Genomic DNA, 21,457 nt, shown 5'->3' on the forward strand with positions numbered 1-21,457 from the left:
AGCTCGGTGGTAAGTCAACCGAATACTAGACTCAACAGGGTTGTAGCATTTGGGAGATGATGGTTTCTGCAGAAATCTTGGAAATTCACACATGGCACAAATGCTTATTCACCATTAGGCTAAGCTACAAAATAAAACTATTGCATTGTCATTCGACAAAAAGTCTTTTAACATTAATATTTGATCGGTGTATTTGTTCAAGTGATAAAGATTATCACCAGACATGAGAAAAATATATTGACCGACTTGCCACGATGAATGTTTAATGTGCCGTTTTGTTGTTTACTACATCGGCGATCCTAACTGAGAGGATGGCACTGCAGGGAGCATGCAGCATGTGAGCAGATTTTACAATTGCTTTGCATTTTGCTACAAACGTCGTATGAACACGCTTGGTAGAGGACTGAGCATTGAGATGCAATAACAGCACTGAGCCAATGATCGTTTTAGCGGACATCTTCAACTCAGGTTCATTCCACCAGAGTATGTAAATCCTGTCTACAAGAACACCCTGCACCTTCTTAATTCAGGCATTCACACGGGGCTATACCCATCTCAATAATGGCAATCCTTTGCATATCCTAATGTTAAGGGAAATGCTGCGCTTATAATTATGAGAATATTTATACAGATAAGTTCATTCCAGCTGTATGTATGCTTGACGAGCCTTGGTCATTTTAACTTAGAGGGTATCTCAATTCAGGTGTCCTGTTTGTAAGGAGATTGGGCAGTGAACTAGGAGTAAGTGACTTACAGCATGTGATTAAGTTGGCCATGACACAGACAAACAAAGGCTCTAACCCTTACAAAACTCACATTTGGGTTGTGATACATTGGCACTAAAATGTCTAAATCAGAATACTACCTGTTGTGAAAACAGTGCATTCTGTTGCCGAGGACAGTTTCTTGGATTGAGGAGCGATTAAATCATCACTAGTTTAACCGCTACGAAAAGCCATATGTCAAAAAGTGTTATGGACATTGGATTCAAAAGTATGTACAAACATTAAAATACATACATTTAATGTCATACAGCCTATGCATTGTATTATTAGCATTGTCCATAAAGACAGCCATTAAAAAAACAAGACAATTACATGCATAGTTTTGTAATACATTATTCGTACCAGACAAAATATTTTCAGCATTCATTATTTGTTTATTAAAATATGATGATGTACTGGAAATTTTTCAAAACGAAATACCCAAAAAGTTATTTTTAAAGGCTTTCACACATGCAGCAGCTGGTGAGCATTTTATGAGGCTAAATATAAGCAAAAAGCATGGGTTTTGAGAATAAAATGTATGTCCTTTATAACCAGGGAAGCCTCACCAAGCCTCAAGACGATTTTGCAGGTAGGTCCTGCATTAGAATGATTGGTCAATTTCATTAATAGGCTTTTGGCTTCATGTGGAAGGTAAATGCCATCTCCTGGTCAACTCGCAGTCCAAGCCGACAACAACACCAGCCAATCCTAGACCATCTTCCATCCAAGTGCCGGTGAAGCTGCAACTTTGTTTCACCTCCAAGATTGGGGTGATTTCGTTACAGGCCTGAGAATCAGTATCACTGCCTGGAGGAACATTTGAGGTAATAGGAGCACTGTCCTTCAGTGCCTTGTGTTGAGTGGGCATTCATGATCATCTCTGAACCGTTATGCTTATTCAGAGGAACAGATCTGCCGGTTGTTTATCACCTTATGAACAGCCGGGGGGGGGGGGGGGCATGATTCAGAGAGGAACAAAGAGGCCTGCTGGTGCTGAAGGACAGCGCTTGGAAACGCAGCTCATGTTTCCAAGCACAACCAGAGCCCACCCCAAAGCAAATGCATGTATACGTGCATATAAGTACAGTAGGCTGACTCACGCATGCACCTAACACAAACATAGGAAGAACAACTGCTCTACTGCCACGTTTAATTGTAAAACATCGCCGTCCAAGAAGTGTCCTCAGTTCACGGTTGAGCAAAACGATTATAAAGCACTTGGTGACACTTGATACGTGGAATAGGAGTAATAACAAATCACTTAAATTGGACACACGTGCATCTAAGCATGGCCTCAAGCCATTTTATTTTGAGGGCTCCACAAACAATTGAAAATCCAGCGAGGTATAAAAGAAAGAAAATAAAATAAAATCACGCGGCAGTTCAAGCACGGGTGCAGGAATGAAAGGAGAGAAACGAGTCAATCAGCTTGAGCTATATCAATAACCCAAAGGCAAAGACAAAGATTTTCCGCATAGCCTTAACAGACTGTTGGGGCAAGTGCTGTTAGCGAGCACCTATGAAGGCCGGCACGGCGCACGAAGAGCTGGGTGGCCTGCACCACGCCCGGTATATCAACAATCCAACAGACCGACTCACCTACGCAATAACCCCAAATCGCTCACGGCACCGGAGCGGAATATAATCATTTTCCTGGCTTGTCTTTTCATATGCCGCCCACATCACAATGCAGTGCAATGCGTGCCACGTGCAGAGCTAATCTATAAATACCCACGGCGATTTATAATTGCCCGAAAGAAAACTGTTGCTCGCAAAGGCGTGCACCAGTATGCTCATCGAAGCAACTTCTAAAATAATTGTTAGGAGTTCTCGGTAATTAAGCATTGGATTTATCGCACGCTATTGTGTCAAAAGCTAACGATGCGACATTTAACGTATTGCGCTATTATATTATAAGGAGGGAGGAGTGGTGGCACAATAGATAGCGTACTGCCCTATGAACCCAGCAACCGGTGTTTGATATCCAGCCACCGCTAACATCAATGGGTGAGTGATATCTTGACTGGCGCGGTGAAGTATGGTCAAACAACTCCTATGACTGACATAGTGGGGGGGGCTATTATCCAGCTGTAGTGTATGAACGACGAGATGTGGATGTACAATAAATTACATTTTACAAGCGATTCAATAGATGTGTACATATATGCGAATGACAAAACTAACAACATAAATACCCTGTTCAGTGAAATTTCACCGATTAGTCGTCCTTGACTCCATTTGCCCCTTGTCGCTCCCATTTCCTACCGACTCTTTTCAACCACAACTCCGTTTCATTCTCATCCCGCTACCCACGCCGTATACCCAGTAGCATTGTTATATAATAATAATAAATGTGTCCTCCACATTTTGGAATGCTGCTTTGTTGTAACGGTCAGCACACTGGAGTGCGCCCAACTGAAATGAGACAGGTTTCTTAAAACCCCCCCACCTCCACCCCCCGTCCACTATGAATGGAAACGCCACGTTTGCTCGATCGGCAATGATTTGTGTGGTCGGGTAAAGTGTGGGTACTCTCACATCTTCCAAGGCATCTGGCCACCATAGAAGAGTAAAGGCCCACGACCTACTCAGAAGGGAGATCTGACGCTCCCTCTAGTGGAGGCCCGTCCATCAGCAGTGGCACAAGCAAGCAATTTCAGGCCTGCTCCTCTCACTCTATGTACATTCTGTTTTAATGTCGCGTTTGTGATGTTATACTTCTGTTCAATGCATGCCTGTGAAATACTAGTTATGATTAGATACATCATTTGGAGGATGCAGCATGCACTATTCTACATTTGCTCAGCAAAACCTCGACAGGGCACTCGAGATTGGAAATGCATAGTCTGCTGAACCTACTGCTTATTAACATTTATTACCCCAGCATTTTCTATCTGCATGGTGCACACAATAAAAAAAGCAGAAGTAATTAAAGGCCAGCTATAAAGACATTGCTTTATTATTCACACCACAGTGTACTATCACAGTTTAATTAAATTACAATTTACCAATGCAGAATAAAAATACGAATTCATGTTTCAAAGTTTTTGCAGACCAATGTAACGGAATTTAATTACGAAACACTGGAGGTGAAGGGATTATAGATATTATTAAACAAAAATAAACGACCTCTCTTGAAGTATATGTTTACAAAGCATCCCCGCGAAGGTGCTTACTAGAGTTGTATCTGAACAGAATGAACAAGCAGATATAAGTGCCACTTAAGGGAAAACCCAGTGTGAGTTTAGAGCAGAGAGAGAAGGACTTTGGGGGATTAGGATATTTTGATTGTTTTGCAGGATTTAATCAAGACTATAAAAGCACGTGTTACATTGGGAACTATAGGAACGTCTAGACTGTTAGGGCTTTGATGTGCCCTGGCGGTGATGTGTTCGATGCTTAAGGCAGAGGCTCTGGGATCTAATCCAACGGCCGCCCTGATTAATACTGCGCTTGCATCGTAAAACAAAAACACGCCCAGTCTGCTCCAGCGGACATTAAAGATTCCACGATACCCGAGCCTCTGCTGTTATTGTGCGTCAGCATCATGGTCCAAATTGTAAAAATTACTTACACATTACTCAATTCGGATTCATACTTAGCAGGACCCTCCTACGAAACAGTATTGGGACTCAGTGAGGCTTTCCTGGATAAACAAGCATAGAGAGAATAATAAATAATGATAGTCTGACTCTTTTTTCCTCCTGATGACGATCGCTTGTGTTGTGATCGAAACGTCGTAGTTTTTTTAAATTTTAATTATTAATTTGAACCTATCTATGTGACTTTACCGAAAGACCCAAAGAATATAAAATGATATTCTGGGTAAGATAAGCCAACTGCTGTTTGGTTTCAAGGAAACGTTTTTGTGGTTTGAGGTAAAAATCTGTTTTGAGCCATCTTAACAGACAAGAAAGAGTGCGATTTGCACCCGAGACACTCCGAGTATGTGGCTGGTGCGAGTTTGTTAGATTGGACCTCCACTGGAGCACCGCAGCTCTTGGCAGATTTAAGCAAGTTTCCAAACACGAAGTTTGTAAAAGCGTCAAAAGGAGGTGCTAATATGGAGATAGTAGAGGACTGAGCAGTTGGTGATGTGCAAAACAGAGCGTCCTGAGGAGGTCAAGGAATACAATGCACTCGGAGCAACCGTTTTGTTTTGGACTACGCAAGTCACTTTGGAAGAAGAGGTGAACGTTCGCGTTACAACACAGGTGTGTGTGTTTGAGGCTACAATTACTGTGCAGACCTCAACTTTGAACGATACAACCAGAAAATAAAACTTTGGGCCTTTGACTACCGGTGCACACAATCAATAATAGAAATTTCACGGCAGAGTCGGGCAGGTAACTTGGAAGTAAAAAAAAAACGTGGCAACAAAATTATTCAGATGTAATCAAGAACAGGAGGTTAAAGTTGGTCGGGGCACGCGTGCCGATTGGATGAAGGCGATTCCCGAGAAGGGCATTGACCTGGCACCCAGAGGTCAGCAATCAAGCCCGACAGCTCGCCGGTGAAAACCCTGGAGAATGACCATTGGAGATTGGATCTGGCATAGATTAGGAAGGTGGTGAACAACGTCGGCCATGACGACCATTTGAATCTGAAAGACGGGACGCGCATTTTGTCAACGTTCATATTTTGTGAAAGTTGCGCCTGTTTTTTTATGGGTTATATTTTTACATAGAACGCAGTACAGACGCTTTATGAATATTACGCTGGCGAGGAAAGCTTTGCCGTGAGGGGTGACGTCGGATTGGGCGATAAAAAGGTCAAATAGGTGTCAAGTCCTCTCCTCGAGGTAACTGCGGTATCTTACGACTTCAAATTTAACTTCAATCGCAGCGAAAACTGCGAAGGCACGAAAATTACTGTGGTTCAGTTGATGTGGGTCATGATGAAATAAGCAATGCAACACAGTGCACAAAAAATGCAGGCACGGCTGAGCTGTGTACCACGGATGCACTGAAAACGCATCACTCTGCGACATTTTATATACCGTTGTGGGGTCGACGTTGCTTTAGTTTGTAGTATTTACAATTTTACACGCATACAGGTATCCGAAAAGTGCATTTAACAAGCGCCAGGTGTGGTATGTGCAACGGAGCACAATCGCGAGCAGCATGTTGCCTGACAAGCTGTCACTTACTTTAAGAAAATTGGCGAGATGTATCGGATTTCCTAAAAATACTACGTCGAAGGGACCATGACCCAATCCACGCCCACGACAGCATTGTAAACGGCAGCTCCCACGCGGCGTGGAGCTGCGGATGATCGTGTCCCCGACGCCACAATCTTGGACGTTGCGCGTTCATGGAAACGCAAAATGTCTCCCATTACATCGACAAAGGGTGCATTCTCTTTGTTATTGCACGGGATTAATCGGCGGCAAAAGCTGCGTTGGGGTGAATTCAACTCTGCAGAGATGTATTCCAATTACATATCCAAAGCTTTTTGACGAATATTCATATTTTATTATACTCACGAGAGAGAGAGAGTACTGAGAAAATAAAAACACATTTCTGCACAACAAAGCTATATATGATCATATTCGATGTAATCTGAGAACCTGACAGACCAGCTCTATCAGGCGAAATAGTTTACCAAATGACGATTTGCTCACTTGTGATATGCTCTACGAATCGTGGGAGTTGCTCTCTCGCAGGCAGTTTGCACGAGAAAAAACCACGGGGCCATGAACTCTGCATTCATGTAAACGTATGTTGGACTTCTTTCGCACCGCACATAGCCGACCGTGCTTAAGGCATTTCTACAGTTTTCGTTATGCAACATTCAATTTTTTGTAGCGTCGACTTCAACGATCGTTTGCGGGTTTTGTACAGAGAAAACTCAAGTCGCAAACTTGTACTGAATGACAAAATTCACTGCCGTGAAAGAGGCCAGCCTCGTTGTCTGCACATAGTCGCACACCATCTCATTCATTGTGCACAAAGGTTTTTTTTTTTAATGTTCACCTCATTCGTCAATTCACTTCTGCTCAACACAACACTGGGCCCTTCTTCGGGTTAGCCCCTGTAATTTATACATGAAATGTTTAAGACTTGAGTTCCAATGCGATGCTTAGACGTTGCGGTCTTACAACATAATCATCGTTCGGGTCTACTGCAAATATGTAGTCAACACCTTCGCCCATGCCATGGCTGCATTAAGATTTACAGCAGGGGTGTAATCGATGTATCGGTTCCCAGCTCGATAACAATTCTAAAGCTCACGACCACGTGCATCAAATCGTGAAGCTACTATTAACATTTTAACAATGGGGTGGGAAGTGGGGTGGGAAGTCAATTGCAAAGTCATAGGCATCTTTTGTTCTCGGTGGGTGTTAGGAGTCTTAATGTCCAGTACTCCCTTCGCAGGGGTCCATGACAAAGCAAGGGAAGACGGGAGTTGCTCTGCAGGAGGGAGATGAGGGCAGGGTCCCACAGGATACACGGCACTTCCCACCAACATACGGTACCGTGCGTGTCTCGGCGCCTAGCCACTAAAGCCGCGGGATGTGTAATGCGTGCAACAGCTCACGCGTCTTCCTTGATGGGAATGCTTTCAGTGTGAATGGCAAGCGGGCGCTTTTTAAATTGCACTAAAAGCAGGCGAACGCGCGCATTTTCGCGTGCATGCGTGCGAGCACGTAAGCGTGCACTCGTAAACTGTACCGAGCTTAAAGCAACGCGTTTGACAACATGATGATGACATTTTAACATGTGTGAACAGCACATGCACTTCTAGGTAGTTATAGCGCCACGTAAACACAGCGTGGATTTCTTTCAACATAAATGGTTTCAATGGATCTATTCAACATCTCTTATTGTACCCCAACCAAAAATAATACGGTAGAATTTGGCTTCGTAGAGACTCGGAACGCATCTGAATCTAAAGAGATGTACATCTCCAATACGTTTCTTTATCAGATGGTTTATCCCCTAAATGACTTGATCAATAGACCCGCAAAGTGACTTGAAATCGGCTAGGAAACTCAACTTGACATCCAGATCAAAATGCTTTCATTGTACATGAGAAGCAAACCCTGGCCACGCCAAATGAAGGTTTCCCTTGTGGATATTTAATAGTGATATGAGTGAAGCAATGGCTTGGAAATGCATTCATTGCTAATTCTGCACACTCTACCAACTTTCAACCTCGATGTCAAAGTAAGCACCAACACATTTCCATGAAAATTGCAAGAAAATGTTTGGCAATACTCAAGTTACCAGTTGGATATCCATATTTAACTAGAATAGTTATGTTTGTATTATTATAGTATTTTTTATTAAACAAAAACAATATTTCGTATAAACAAAATGCATGATGGATGTTTTCCCCAAATTCCCTGGAGCCAATAAATATAATTTTGCCCTGTAAAACGTTGAAAAGTTATAAAATTGATGAGAAAACAGAGGTAAAATGTGTTTGCTCTTTCACTCGTGCAACTAATAATCATTAACCAAAAGCTCGCAGAGAAACGCACGTCATGTTTCCCATCATTAATCTCCCCCGTTTAAAACATCCCCCATGTCACTTACAAATTAAACACTCAATGAGAGTATTTAACAAAGAAGTAATTTGCAGGGGGAGGAAAGGGACTGAGAGAGGAAAGAAACGGAATGGATGTCCCCAACCGCAAACCACGATTCGTTTTAAAGAAGCCGTGGTTATTATTTATGATCGAATTACAAGCGTGCCAATCTGCCTGCTTTTCAACACGGTGGCATATTGGGTAACTTTACCGATTAAAATCACAGGTGCCTACACAAATAAATGTATATGACCCCATTCTGGACACTGAATGTTGGCGATTTCCATTGGCTTAAAAAAAAAATACGCATCAACAACAAACACAAATGCAGTCCATCCAAAAACACACATTGTACTCCACCAATACACTGAATGGTTTTAAACCCCGGTATAGAACCATGGAATTTCTGAGAACAAATTAAAACAACCATTGGATCATTATGTGTGTGTATTTGGGTTTGTGCATCGATATCGAAGGGCCAAAACTGGGTGATGAATTGACATCGTGCAATAAAAATTGACCAGGCCAAAGAGCTTATCACTTGCAATTCCTAAAACAATACAAACTGTAATGTGCAGCTTTTAATTACAAATCTGACCCCTCCTCATCATAAATATAGCAGCACCTTGTCATTGCATACAATGCATCCGAATTAACTCCTACCCAATTTCTTCAGGAGCATTTCCAATGGTACCCGGTCAGCAAGAGACACAAACACAATGCCATGTGTTGTGCAGAGATAGTAGGTGGTGGTGGGGGGGGGGGTCTCGATGCACATCAACGCGCCCGCGGCACCGTACCTGGTACGTGAAAAAGCATGTCCCGTTGGGCAGGTGGATCTTGATGGGAGAAGTCCCGCGATTCATTTCGGAAAATACCATTCCCAGGAAGCCGAGGAGCGCAAAGCGAAACACAATCCAGCGGGGGTCCGGCAAGGGGCAGTAGCCTACGTACGACGCTGGTCCCCCATTCACGCCCTCTGCTCGATGCACCCGAGAGGTGGAGATCGGACCCAGTGTGGAGGAGGCACAACTGGGGCAATCGATCCTCCTTCGTGTGGAGCTACAGGCTGGCTGCTTTCTGGTTTTTTGGAAAGGGTGTAGGGGGGAGGGTCCCCCCCCCCCCCACCCCCGCGTCTGTCTCTCCTCCCTCCCTCCCCGTCGCTGTCTTCCTGCCTTCCCAGCTGCAGATTAATGTAACGGGCTACAGAGAGCAGCATCCGCGGGCTCCGTATTATCAGAGCGTATGAATACGAGGCAACCCATGAATCTGAATCCCCTCCCCATCTGCCGCCGCTGATTATCGTCAAGCGAAGAGGGATGGGGGTTGGTAGGGGGAGGGGTTGGTTGGCGAGGGACGGAGTAGTGTGGGGGATGCAGCTGCAGGGGGATGTGGCCCGGGGAACGGGAGACGTTGTGCGGCTCTGGGGGGTGCGGCCGAATGTGCCGGGTAGGGAAAGGCAGAAACTGGGGAGCGTGACCGCACGCGGGCCACGCTAAAGGCCGCCTGGCAAAGCACCGCTGTCTCGGCGATGTCAAATGAGCACAATACTGAGTGTGTGACTTCCACACTCAGAGCATTCCATCGTCGTCGTCAGCCACGATTGATCCACTGCTGGATGAAGGCATTGCCCCAACACTGTCACCGTTTCTCACCTATCCTGCGGCATAGATCACCTCGGACCCGCACGCGAGCCAATTTCATCGCTCCATCTCCTCGATGGACGCGATTCTTGGACGCATTCCATTGGCTGCCACTCCCTCATGATTGTTGATCGCAGCAGTACAATATGCAGCAGCGCCTTCAATCGAAAGTGAACGTTGACGCGCTCGTTTATCTCCAGCATAATTCCCACCGGTGTTCCGCACAGACCGATTTCCTGTTTCACCCGCATCCTACCCCGTCCCTTTCCGCATCTCTGTCAAAATTGAAACTCGATGCTAAAAAACTGGACCGAGTCTGTCACGCAGCTTGGCGAACTTGTCACGTGTGTCATTCATCAGGGCTGGATACACGCGTGACAATCGTCTGGACGATCGTGCGCTCTCAATTGTCGCAGCAGATCGGAGCCTGCATCATTGAGAGTGGCCAAATCAGCGGGCAGCTGTGGGTGAAACATCGTTGTGTGCAACCTGTGCAAGAACCGGCTCACCTAAAGTAACTAAAACAAGGTCATTTGTGTAAATATACCAAAAAAAACATCCGCACCGGTCAAACTTACCCATTTTGCTGAAAAGCATTCATTCGATTCATTTATCGGATTGATATTCTTCGTCGTGCCATTCCATAACACGATTGCAGCCAAACAAAAAACCTATTTATAACAACGTGACTTGTTTTGCATCAATTTGTTTATGGTCTGTTATTATTCAATTCGATTTGACATACCTAAAACAAAACAATTACACTAGAATGTCATGAAAACTAAATCAATTGTATTACTCTACATTTTCATTCCAAATCTATATTTTGTCAGGAACTGAATGATGCTGGTTTTGTGATTTTAGGTGAAACCACAACATGATTTTAGGCCTACTCATGAGCGATTCCAAATTAAACTGTCGTGTTAGGCGCCGACCTTTTCTAATCACTGGAGCACATCTTACTCTTACCAGAGTAGAGATGTTGGAATATCAGGATGCAAAACAAACCCTCCACACCACCTTGGTCTTTTGTGTGATGCGGGAAGAGAGGCATGTCTTCAAATACAGGCAGCAGATTAGCGCGTCACACGTAATGTGCATCTCAAGCGATCTATTACTTTTACACTCAAAACAGAGACTTTTGAGTCCCAGTCTCAGCCTCAAAAAGATCTTAAGTTAGCATTTACTGCTTTTCCATGGATTTATTTTTTAATGGCAAATAGGTTGAGTAGTCAAGTAAAACAGCTTGCAAAAATATTTTTTTATATGGTAGATGTAATTTAATAATGTCAATATACTTTTAGATTAAGGCCTCACTATGCCTTGACAGTTATGGCGATAGTTTGGGCATAAATAAATGCCTAGGCATATCGGCATGTAACAATGTATTCATTCATAGATTAAAGCAATCATTAAGCTCATAACGCATAAATAGTATCGTGCTCGTGAGAATCAATGATTTGTTATTCATGCACATTGTAGGAAATTATTTAATTTAGACTCACAGATAAACAAAAATGTACATACAAGACAGATTAATAAAAAAACGATGCACATTGGATGGCCGATGATTGAATTGTGTTGTGACAATTAATTCAATCGCTTTGGAAGAAAGTTGGTGAATTGTTGCAAGCCTAATGGGTACACGACTTCCCACTAGCGTTGTTCATTCCCAGGAAAGGAAGCTGTATTTCCAGTATGACCCACACTCCATGCACACAAAAGACAACAACCTCTCGACATCCTTGCAGACTATGGAGGCAAATTCTGTTTTGGCCGGATTGGCACAGAAGTCATATTGAGGCTGGTACAGAACGCGAAGAGGTGATGTGGCCAGCACCACACCTCACAATCTTCGTCTCCCCAGTGCTGATGTTTGCACGTAACACCAAGTAGTGATTTAAACTGTGTAGACCTACGGAGGGCTCAGGACATGTTCAGATACGACTTTACAATGACAGTGTCCATGGTGGGGAATCAAACTCAAGTTGTCAATTTCATAGCAAGGGCTGACCACTGAACTACACAAAAACAAAGATCCCCCATGTAGCCTTAACAGACTGTTGGGGCAAATGCTGTTAGCGAACACCTCCGACGGTCAGCACGGCACATTCAGGGGTGGGTGGCCAGCACCATGCCCCAGCCGCCTTTGTCTTCCCGGTGCTGATGTTATCATACACCAGGAACTTATTTAAGGCAAAGTCGACTGAGGGGAGGTCCAGGAGCAGTTCAGATATTCGTCACCGATGTTAGCCGTGAGTGGGAATAGAATTCGGGTCACCAGGTTCGTAGCGCAGCGTGCGAACCACGACACTACCGCTCCGCCAACACAAAAAAATGACAAAGACACATGCACACGCATTTAAAGTAAATAATGACGAAGAGATATGCGTGTGCCACATGATATTTCCTGTAGACAATCTTCCAGCACTGGGCCGGTTGTAATCTCATTTAAAAGCGGTTAAAATGCAATGTTGCAACCACCCATGACATTTGGCTTTGTGCCCACAACCACTCTGCTGAAATTTGTAATAATTGTCGACCTATCCCACAGGGGGCCCTGGCTGATGCACTGCGATTGATGAGCGTGTGAATTCGCACAAACGCAGATGCAATCGATGACATCGTCTGCGTGTGTACGTGTGTATATTTATTTACTTCTGAAAGCCTAGAGAGGCCCGTGTCCGTCAATAATGCAAATTGATCAAATTATGAAATGAGGCATCCATTACAGGCTGTACACAGGCCCTAATCTCATGTAAACAAAATTCAATTTCTGCGATCACAGTTATTGAATCTGTACAGAAAAAAAAACACAACATAAATGTAATGTAGCTGCAACGTCACTGATGTTATTTCCATATCAACATATACATTTCACTGAGCTCATAAATGTAGGCACAGCCAATGTTGTTGAATCTGCCACACTTCATTATCACTTCCGTCAGACCTCATGGACTGTTGCATATTCACACGACCCCCAAGGTCTTATCATGCATCATACCAACATCTGGCTGTAGATCTTTCCCTTGGTTTCTGACCTTTAAGACTGAGACCTACACAAGATGACATTACATGTGCTAGTGAACTAGAACTTGTCTTACCCACGACCATATCATCCGCGTCTCCGATTATCCACGGGACCTAGAGGGTTAGCAAAAACTCCAATTATCTGCGCCCATGTTCTTACAAGTATCCGTGATTACACGCACAGTTTTACACCCTGCAATACTAACCGTTATATTACCGTGGATAAGTGGAATTGCATACAAAATCCTATTATCCGTGATATATCCGTGGGGTTTAAGTCGTGTTTGTTTTTTCATTAAATTTTACTGCAGAGAAATATCACTACTATTATCTGTAAATCATATGCATAACAGATTTCTCGTGGCAAAATTCATCCTATTCTCCATATTTTTTTCATGTATAAACGAAGTAAATGTGTAGGCCACGTTGTGTGACAACAGCCGCATTGATGTGCGTCCCCCACGTGACCATAAAGGGCATTTTCAACAGCGGAAGAAGGGTATGTCTCCTTTGATTTACCACGAATATATGCAACGCGAGCAAAAAATTGTTGATATTCATTAATGTAAAGGATACGTTATTTGTTTTTACTCAGAAAAGCGACTAATTATAGATAAGACTTAGGATGATCTTGCTTAAAAGTTTGACTAACATGTTTCTACGTGGGTCTGAGAGTAAAACAGATAAATAAATCAATGCACATGGGTACAATCTCCAGCGAGACTCCTACACCAACCTCAGCTATTGCTAACAACTGCACGATAACATATCTCGTATGCTTAAAAAAAATGTTAAACCGTTAAAATGAGAATTACTGTAAAAAATGACATCAGGGAAAAAACAAAATGTAACTTTAGATTACATCAAAATTAAAATAACCCTTTAAAATGAATAGGAGGAAATTGACACTTCCCAAGCAGCAATTGCAGGAAATTGAAGACAAATGGGATGGAGTGCCAACATGGTCTAGCCAATGTCCCCAAAAGTGATGTAATTTGAGTCTTTTGGTGATGAAGTTTGATTCCCTTGCTAATGTTTGTTTTATCGGCGCAAGACTTAAAAAAACACAAATGGTACAGACACAAATGGACCCAGTTGAATGTGTGCAAAGATACACTTGCCACATACTGTCTATACATAGCCAACAATGTGTTTATATAACAACAGAGTATTAGCAAAGATGATGCTGGTGATGAGGGTCTGTTCAGTATTGAAAATATAAATTCCCTTTTTTCATTGACTAATCTTATTAGGACAGTGATGATGAGGAGAGCAATGATAACAATGATAAAGTGCTCTAAATTACTGTACAATGAAGCAAATAATGTATTATTCTGGAGAATCAGATATCAAAGGGTTTCTTAAGCCTCATTGAGCAACCCATCCTTATGCACGACGTGGAAGGCAAAGCAACTTCTAGGGGCATAAATTAAAACAAATGTGCTGACAATATTAATTTACATTGCTTAAAATTAGAATGCAGACTGCAGTTTTGCAAGCCACTCACTTGACCAAAACCAACCAGCCTTGCCACTCGAGGCTGGGCTACGATTACTTAGTGCACACATTACTGCTGTTTGTTGGTATCGCATTTACAAACGTAAAATATGGCAAATCGAATATATGAAGCATATTTGCCAATTCGAAATCAAAGTTTTTTTGACAACTTTTAAATGTTTGGAATGTTTTTCCTCCCACCATGTTTCAGGATTAAAAGAGAGTATTGCTCTATCAAGAGCCACATTTTATAGTCAGATATTAAATACATTCATCATCATCATGGTTTATGCTCGGTGAAACCGACAGTTGTCCTACGGAGAGACGAACCACGACCAAAGAAATGAATATCTCCACCATTGGCCAAAGGAAACCAAAATGGGCCACATAGTTACACAAATGGGCAAAACGTTTTTTTTTATCTTGTATTGCTGGGCGGGATGAGATCAGTCTTACAACAACTAAAAGCACCGTGTAATCTCGGGAGGCAAACCTGGGTTATTTTACAGCAGTAGGCATTGTAACGATGCATTGGTTAAACAATCAACATTGATCCTTACAATCAAATTTCACTCATCGAATTGTGAATGTAAGAAGATTATATGAGATTTATAAATTATTGTATGCTACGTTATGCTTAGGCTTAAGGAGTGATCAAAATTACTAATAATATGTACACACAAACAATACAAATGAGATGTTAAAAATGAGACGGTAAAAATTATACAAACAGGAAACAACTCTCGGATTGACACGGAATCCAAATCTTTGTATTTCAACTGATCGCTTGGGCGGATCGCTCATTGCATGCCAAGTAAAATCAAGATGAAAAAAAAATCCATTACTAAATCAAATCGCGACCCCCAAATCGAGGCATTTACTAAATCTATGGGGGTGTGGAGGAGGGTGGTGCGGTGAATTGTTCCATGCCTACTTAGCGATGCTGGCGTGGTGCTCTGACATCGGTCCCAGACTCCATGACCACCCAGCCACTTCCTGGCTTTCAAAGTTAAGTCACTTGGGCATTACAACACCCAGCTGAAGCCAAGTGGCAGAGCATAGCCCAACACTTTTTTTTACAACAAACTATTCAAGCAGAAAGCAAAGAGCTTTGAGGGCAAATCACAGTGCACGAGTCACTCAGTCCTCAAAGCACTGGCAATTTCTTGCAGGAAAATTAATACGTTAAGGTGCCCGTTATCTATTTAATATCCTCGTGCGCCGTTCACCGCATTAATGCGCTTCAAATTATTCCTGGCTACAGCTGACCCTGGGGGTGAGGATTGTGCATGTGGCAATGATTAATAGCTGTTGGCTCTTTCCTATCGTTCACATCATCAAATTAAAAGATTTGCGTCCACCGTGGCACCAAATTGCACTCGTGTACACAAGGATTTACATGCCGGGGCACCAACGAACGTCTGAGAGCCAGACACTAAATATATAGTTTCTGCTGCTTACATACAAGCACATTGCAGCACGTGCACAACCACAAGCTGAACATAGGTTACCACCAAGGTCATTTCAAATTCTGCCTTTTAAGTAGGGGTACAACGGATCCATATATACACCGATTAAAATCATTAATAAATCCGGAAATTGTGCTCAAAATGGAAAGCAAGGACTAAACAGCACATACAAACTAAATTACAATGGTCCCCTCGTGAGTCTCGCAGACTACAGAGGCGCGTGCTATCTGCGAGCAACCATTATGGCCAACATTGTACACGAGCGAGTGGGTACGTCTTCCACGAGCACCAACCCCTGGCCACCTTTGCATCATTCAAGACCACGTTGACCTTTGGGAGATCAAGTACAGGTTCAGATATCGCTTTCCATCGCTACTGTGCACAGCTGGGAATCCAACTTGGGCCCACTGAGCTTGCAGCCGTGAGAAAACACCATCGCCACTGCGCACGAGTATGGTATGTGCGCAGCAAAACCATACCGCGGCCGCGTCGTGCCTCCCGTCAACATCTGAACCTGATGGCGGGTTACCCCGGGGTACCATAATACCCCAGAAGTCGCATAACGTCCGTGATGCAGTAACTTTTCGTCTGTTGATGGTCTGCGATGCGGCAATCGACTCATCTCGACGAGCTGTACACGATGCACTATTCAGTTGTGTGTTGGCTGCTGGCTGGCATTCGCCGTGCAGCACTCACCCTGCGAAGGCCCAGGGCATCGGTCATACGAGGCGGAGCAGCCAGTCGGGACGTGAAGTGATCTCTCCTTGTAAAATAAAGTGGATGCACCCTTGCGCGTTCCCCCCCCCCCCCCCCATACGCCCGGAGCTCTCTGCTTTAGGATGATTAATTAATGGGGCTCCGATGCAACTCAGCAATGCGATCTAGTGCAATGAACAAATATAATATTTAGGTGGTTTTATGTGTTTGTTATATGCCACAGTGCTTGTTCAATTATTCGTAGGGAGGGTGCTTATTTAAGGGGATGTTGCCATGCTGTGATGCTTGGCACACCGGTCTCGCCCATTTGAAACAATGGTGCAAGTTTCTCAAATCCTGCCCCCCCAACCTCTATACACTGAGCAGTGTAAATGGGTACATCACAGTTAATCTATTGGCAGGGTGCATATGGTGGGGTGAATTGTGGGTATTCCTAGATCTTTCTCGATGTTTGACCAGCAATGAAGAGTAGGCCAAATACCCTCTAGAGGGGCTCTCGAGGGCTCCCTTCGTCTTGGCCCTCCTGCCAACAGTGGCGTGAGCAAGCAATTGTTGGGCCACGCCTTCACCTAACCTATCCCTAATTTAGTTATTGAAAAAACTATTTTTTATTTATATATGGCACAGTTAAATGTGGTGGCAAAATTTGCCAAATAATCCTTGAAAATAAAGATAATCCATAAAGCAGTGAGCAATACCAAAGAAACATAATTCGCAGCGGTTTGTTCCAGTGCATACGTTCCCATTAGATCGATAGTAACAGAACATTAATAATAGAAATAAGAGGAGACTTAAGATGCATAGCGTGGTGTGAACACCCTTATCCTGCATCATAACATTCAACCCCGCACCTTTGTGCAGAGCAGATAAGCCACAGAGCAATTAAACAAATTGTGTTATACATTGAAAATGCCATAGTGCTTTACAAAGTAATGCATTAGCGTAAACTTTTAATTAATAAATACACTCGCATTCATTCATAGCTAAATATATCTGGAAATGCTTTTGTGAAGTGTCTTTAGAGTTGAATATTTAATGCGGTGTTTTTTTTTTTACATTTATTCACGTACAAGGTTACCCGATATGATGAATGTATAAATACCACGAAGAGGTTTAAAAAGCAGGTATAGATCAAGGACATTTTTCCAATAAATTGGATTAATCTGAAAATTCAGGGCCAAAGTTTGATTACATTTGTATTTAAGCACTATTTATTGTTTATCCTCTTTGCAGTATGTTTTATGTATGTTTTGTTTAAATGTTTTTGCTCTTTTTTGCACATTCCCTCCCTGCCAAGACTCTCGACGGTCTTGGCCCGAGTCATCCTCACATCAAAGCCGCGTAAGTTCAATGAGCCTTACCAACTGAAATCAAGTCGGAGTCTTGAGTTGTACAATTTTGGGTGATCCGCACAACCTTGCTTTGGATTGATCCGAGAGCTGACGTCACTGCCACGCTTGTCCCGCAAAAAGCAGCATCACGTGGCATTGAGTTACATCACTATCGTTAGCGCAAACACGTTTTATAGTAGAACATAAGCGAAATTATCTTAAAATCAAATAGAGATACAATAGACCTTAAACATCTAACTTTTTTTAATCCAAAACTCATCTTTAGTACAGATGACTTCTTGGAAAACGTAAATTAATGTGTAATTTAAAACTACACAGATTTTTCTCATTTAATTTTTTAGATTTAAAACCATGGAGACTATAAATTAGGGATGAGTAAAAGTTTATAAGCCGAGTGTCCACATTGATGCAGAGTTTAAAACTTTAATGAATTCAAAATAAGCAAGACTTATGACTATGAATACAATTATGAAATTGAAGATGTTTAAGACTGATCATACACCTCACTGTGCTACCAAAAATAAACGTCGAGGTGCAAAACAAGAACGAAAAGGTGACCCAGCCAAAAGGCACCAGCCAAACGTCCTTTGTTAATGTTCTGCGCGTGGTGCGGTCCGTCATGTTTTAGGTTTAACTCCAGCCTTTAAGGCTTGGCTCATAATTCTTGCCGCTCTCCTGATACTAACCAGGTTTTTTTTTTCCAGGGCACAGTATTCAGGAGTAGGCCAAAGCAATTAAAGTGAGTGATTGGCGGTCTGGAATGCAAGACGTTCACATGTCATTGGTCGACTCTGACCGCGGCACTGCGCATACATTGTGGCGAGGCTCTTCGAGAATGCAGAGGCGCAGAATGAACATGTTCTTGCTGTGCAGATTGTCACCTGATTTTTTTCTTGTGCTGGAGCAGGTAAAAAAAAAGGCCATAGCTGGGAGAGCAAACATCAAAGTGAGATTGCCAAAAATGACTGCCATGAAATTGGGTATTTCCTAGCAGGAACTTGCCAACAACGTTGTTAAAAAATATATAACTCAATAAAAGCAATAATTTACAGCCCTCTGTCAACCAATGGCTGCCTAAAGGCCTCCCCACCCCGTGTCAGTGATGGGGGTCATTTGACCAGACTTCACTGCTGCTCAGTGCGAGTTTTGTAAAGGCAGTTCAGATTATGTTAGCCATAGCCAGAAATCAAACTCAGGTCACCGAGCTGAGTTTGATAGCTACTCCAATCATTCATTGTCCCTTTTTTTAAACTTGTGAAGTCAAGTTCAATAGATACATTTATTTCAAATGAGCTTGACATGTATTATATCCTTTTATAAGGGCAATTTTTTAAAAAAGGTGTCTACATTTCTGTAAGCATGTCAGCATACCAGAGCATCTATCCGCAGGGTATTATTGTAATATTAAATCATTTAGCAATTGGGTAAATGGAAAGTTTGGGAATCGCGTGGTGACAACTTGCACACATTAGTCCACTGAAGTAGTAAATGATGTCACAAGGTCTTCAATGCCTGTTTCACAACAGGCAGTATTATGTAAACTAAATTATAAAAATAAATATTCTGTACACTGCGGTCAGGAAATTTCGTATTTTCAATCTCAGAGAGGTAATATATTTGTTAGGCGATAAGGCAACAATCTTGGAACAGGAGTGGCTGAATGGCCACTGAGTATGAGTAGTCTTCTCAGCCGAAAATATCTAAAAGTAAGAAAAGGAGAGCAAGGACATGTGAAACACAGGGATTGGGAAGAAGAGTGGAATGCTAACAGAGCGTGCTACAGAGGGTGGACACACATCATAGATATTACGTGATTCTAAAATAATTCCCGTCCAAATTAATAAACGGCCAAGAGCACAGAAGACCATGAAAAAACATCAGGAAAATAAAAATTAAAACACAGAATGGACAAGTATTTCAAAAACGTAGCAGTCCAAAGGCTTAAGAAACATTTTAGAAACATGAATAAAAGAAATTCCCACTCCTGCTACTCAGCAGGTATAAGAGCGATAACATTTCTGTAATAACTGTACGAGCGGACTTTGCTCTACAGAAAGATTCTGACCTTTTTGCTTATACCCCTCATCGTCATAGCACTCTGCTGTTTCGCAATTGAGCCCAAAGGCCCCCGAATGAATAATTCATTGGTCTACCAACCACGCTATAACAATGACGCGTCCTCCAAACACAACTCTCGCTGGCCGCTGCAGCCCAGTTTCGTGTCACTGCGGTGCGGACGTCAAACTGGTTCAGATGTCAACTGACAGAATGAGCCTCACGACTGTAGGCTTAGGCAGAGAACCACCGCAGATTGAAGCGCGTCCCGCACAGTGGCACCGTCTACGCGGACATGCAATGTCTATTTATTTTCTTAGCTCTTTCGGTAAAGTCACGTTATTTTATTATTTTATTGTTTCCCTTCAACGTGACTTTACAGAAAGAGCTAAGAATATGAATTACTGCAGTCACGAAAGCTTTAAATCAAAATTTAAAGTCTATTTATTTATTAACTCTTCACTGACATGACGAGATGTAACAAAAATAAAATAAACTGTCGATATTTTTCCAAGTAAATATTCAAAGTCAAGGTGGTTTCTCCCACTCAAATGAGCACTCCTCCCCACCCGACAGCCTCACGCCAAGTGGAGGAGAGGAAAGTCCACATTCCCATGGCAAGGAAAAGTTGATACATATAACAACCACTTATCTTAGCAAATATTTACGTGAGATAGTGGAACACATTGCAATTTTTGTCTAAAATACCATTTAAAATACTAACTTTATGGGTACAAATAATATACACATGTAAAGTATATTACTGTGAGTTTTAATATGCAAAACATTTATCTGGTCACCATGTTGATATATTTCGGTAGCACATCCAATATGGCACACGTATTGCCATGTCTAAAGACACCACGGGTTTTCATTTGCGGAGGGATTGGCTTCAGTCCTGTGATTTGGTACAGAAGGTTCAGGAGCTATGCTGTACCAGGGGATGACAGGAATGACAGATCACTGACGATATGGCACCTTAGCTCAGCGTGAATTACCAATAACATGTCTATAATTCATCGCGGTGGTGTCTATTTGGATGTAATGAAGGCCTGGCATTCAATACTGTGGTCCTCTTCCCTCTGGTTCCACAGTCAGTGCCCACTGCGGTTATGAATAACAAAGCAACACTCTCAAGTTCGTCCCTGGGGCCACTGAATGCGCAAAGTTGTTTCTGAGAGACCCGATATATGGATTGTGATATTGACGTTGGTATGACATCCTACCACATGGCCCGCAATGATGTTTATTTTACAGCAAAATTTGTTGCAATTGGTTGCTTGGAGAAGTAAGCGTAAGTACGAATGTGTGTCGAACTTCTTCCGCACTCTACGTAGCCAACCATGCTAACCGGAGGTGCGGAAGTAGATGGCTAACCGTGTGTGTTTACTCT

At 42.7% G+C, this 21,457-nt stretch overlaps 1 protein-coding gene across 13 annotated transcripts in view; it reads right to left on the reverse strand.

The window, feature by feature from the left end:
- The window catches only part of PPFIA2 (PPFI scaffold protein A2), a 351,275-nt gene that overhangs the window by 209,409 nt on the left and 120,409 nt on the right, over positions 1-21,457 (reverse strand). Inside the window, exon 1 of one of the 13 annotated variants that reach the window (XM_076065301.1) lies at positions 9,102-16,744. The exons of the other annotated variants lie outside the window; for them this stretch is intronic. Within the exon in view, the coding sequence (XP_075921416.1) occupies positions 9,102-9,182 (81 nt within the window). The 5' untranslated portion in view covers positions 9,183-16,744. Of the gene's footprint in view, positions 1-9,101; positions 16,745-21,457 lie in introns of those variants that run through there. 13 annotated transcript variants of the gene reach the window in all.

Source organism: Petromyzon marinus, chromosome 7 (genome assembly GCF_048934315.1).
Source record: "Petromyzon marinus isolate PM22_M1 ecotype Great Lakes invasive population chromosome 7, UKy_Petmar_22M1.pri1.0, whole genome shotgun sequence".
NCBI classification, from domain to species: Eukaryota; Metazoa; Chordata; class Hyperoartia; order Petromyzontiformes; family Petromyzontidae; genus Petromyzon; species Petromyzon marinus.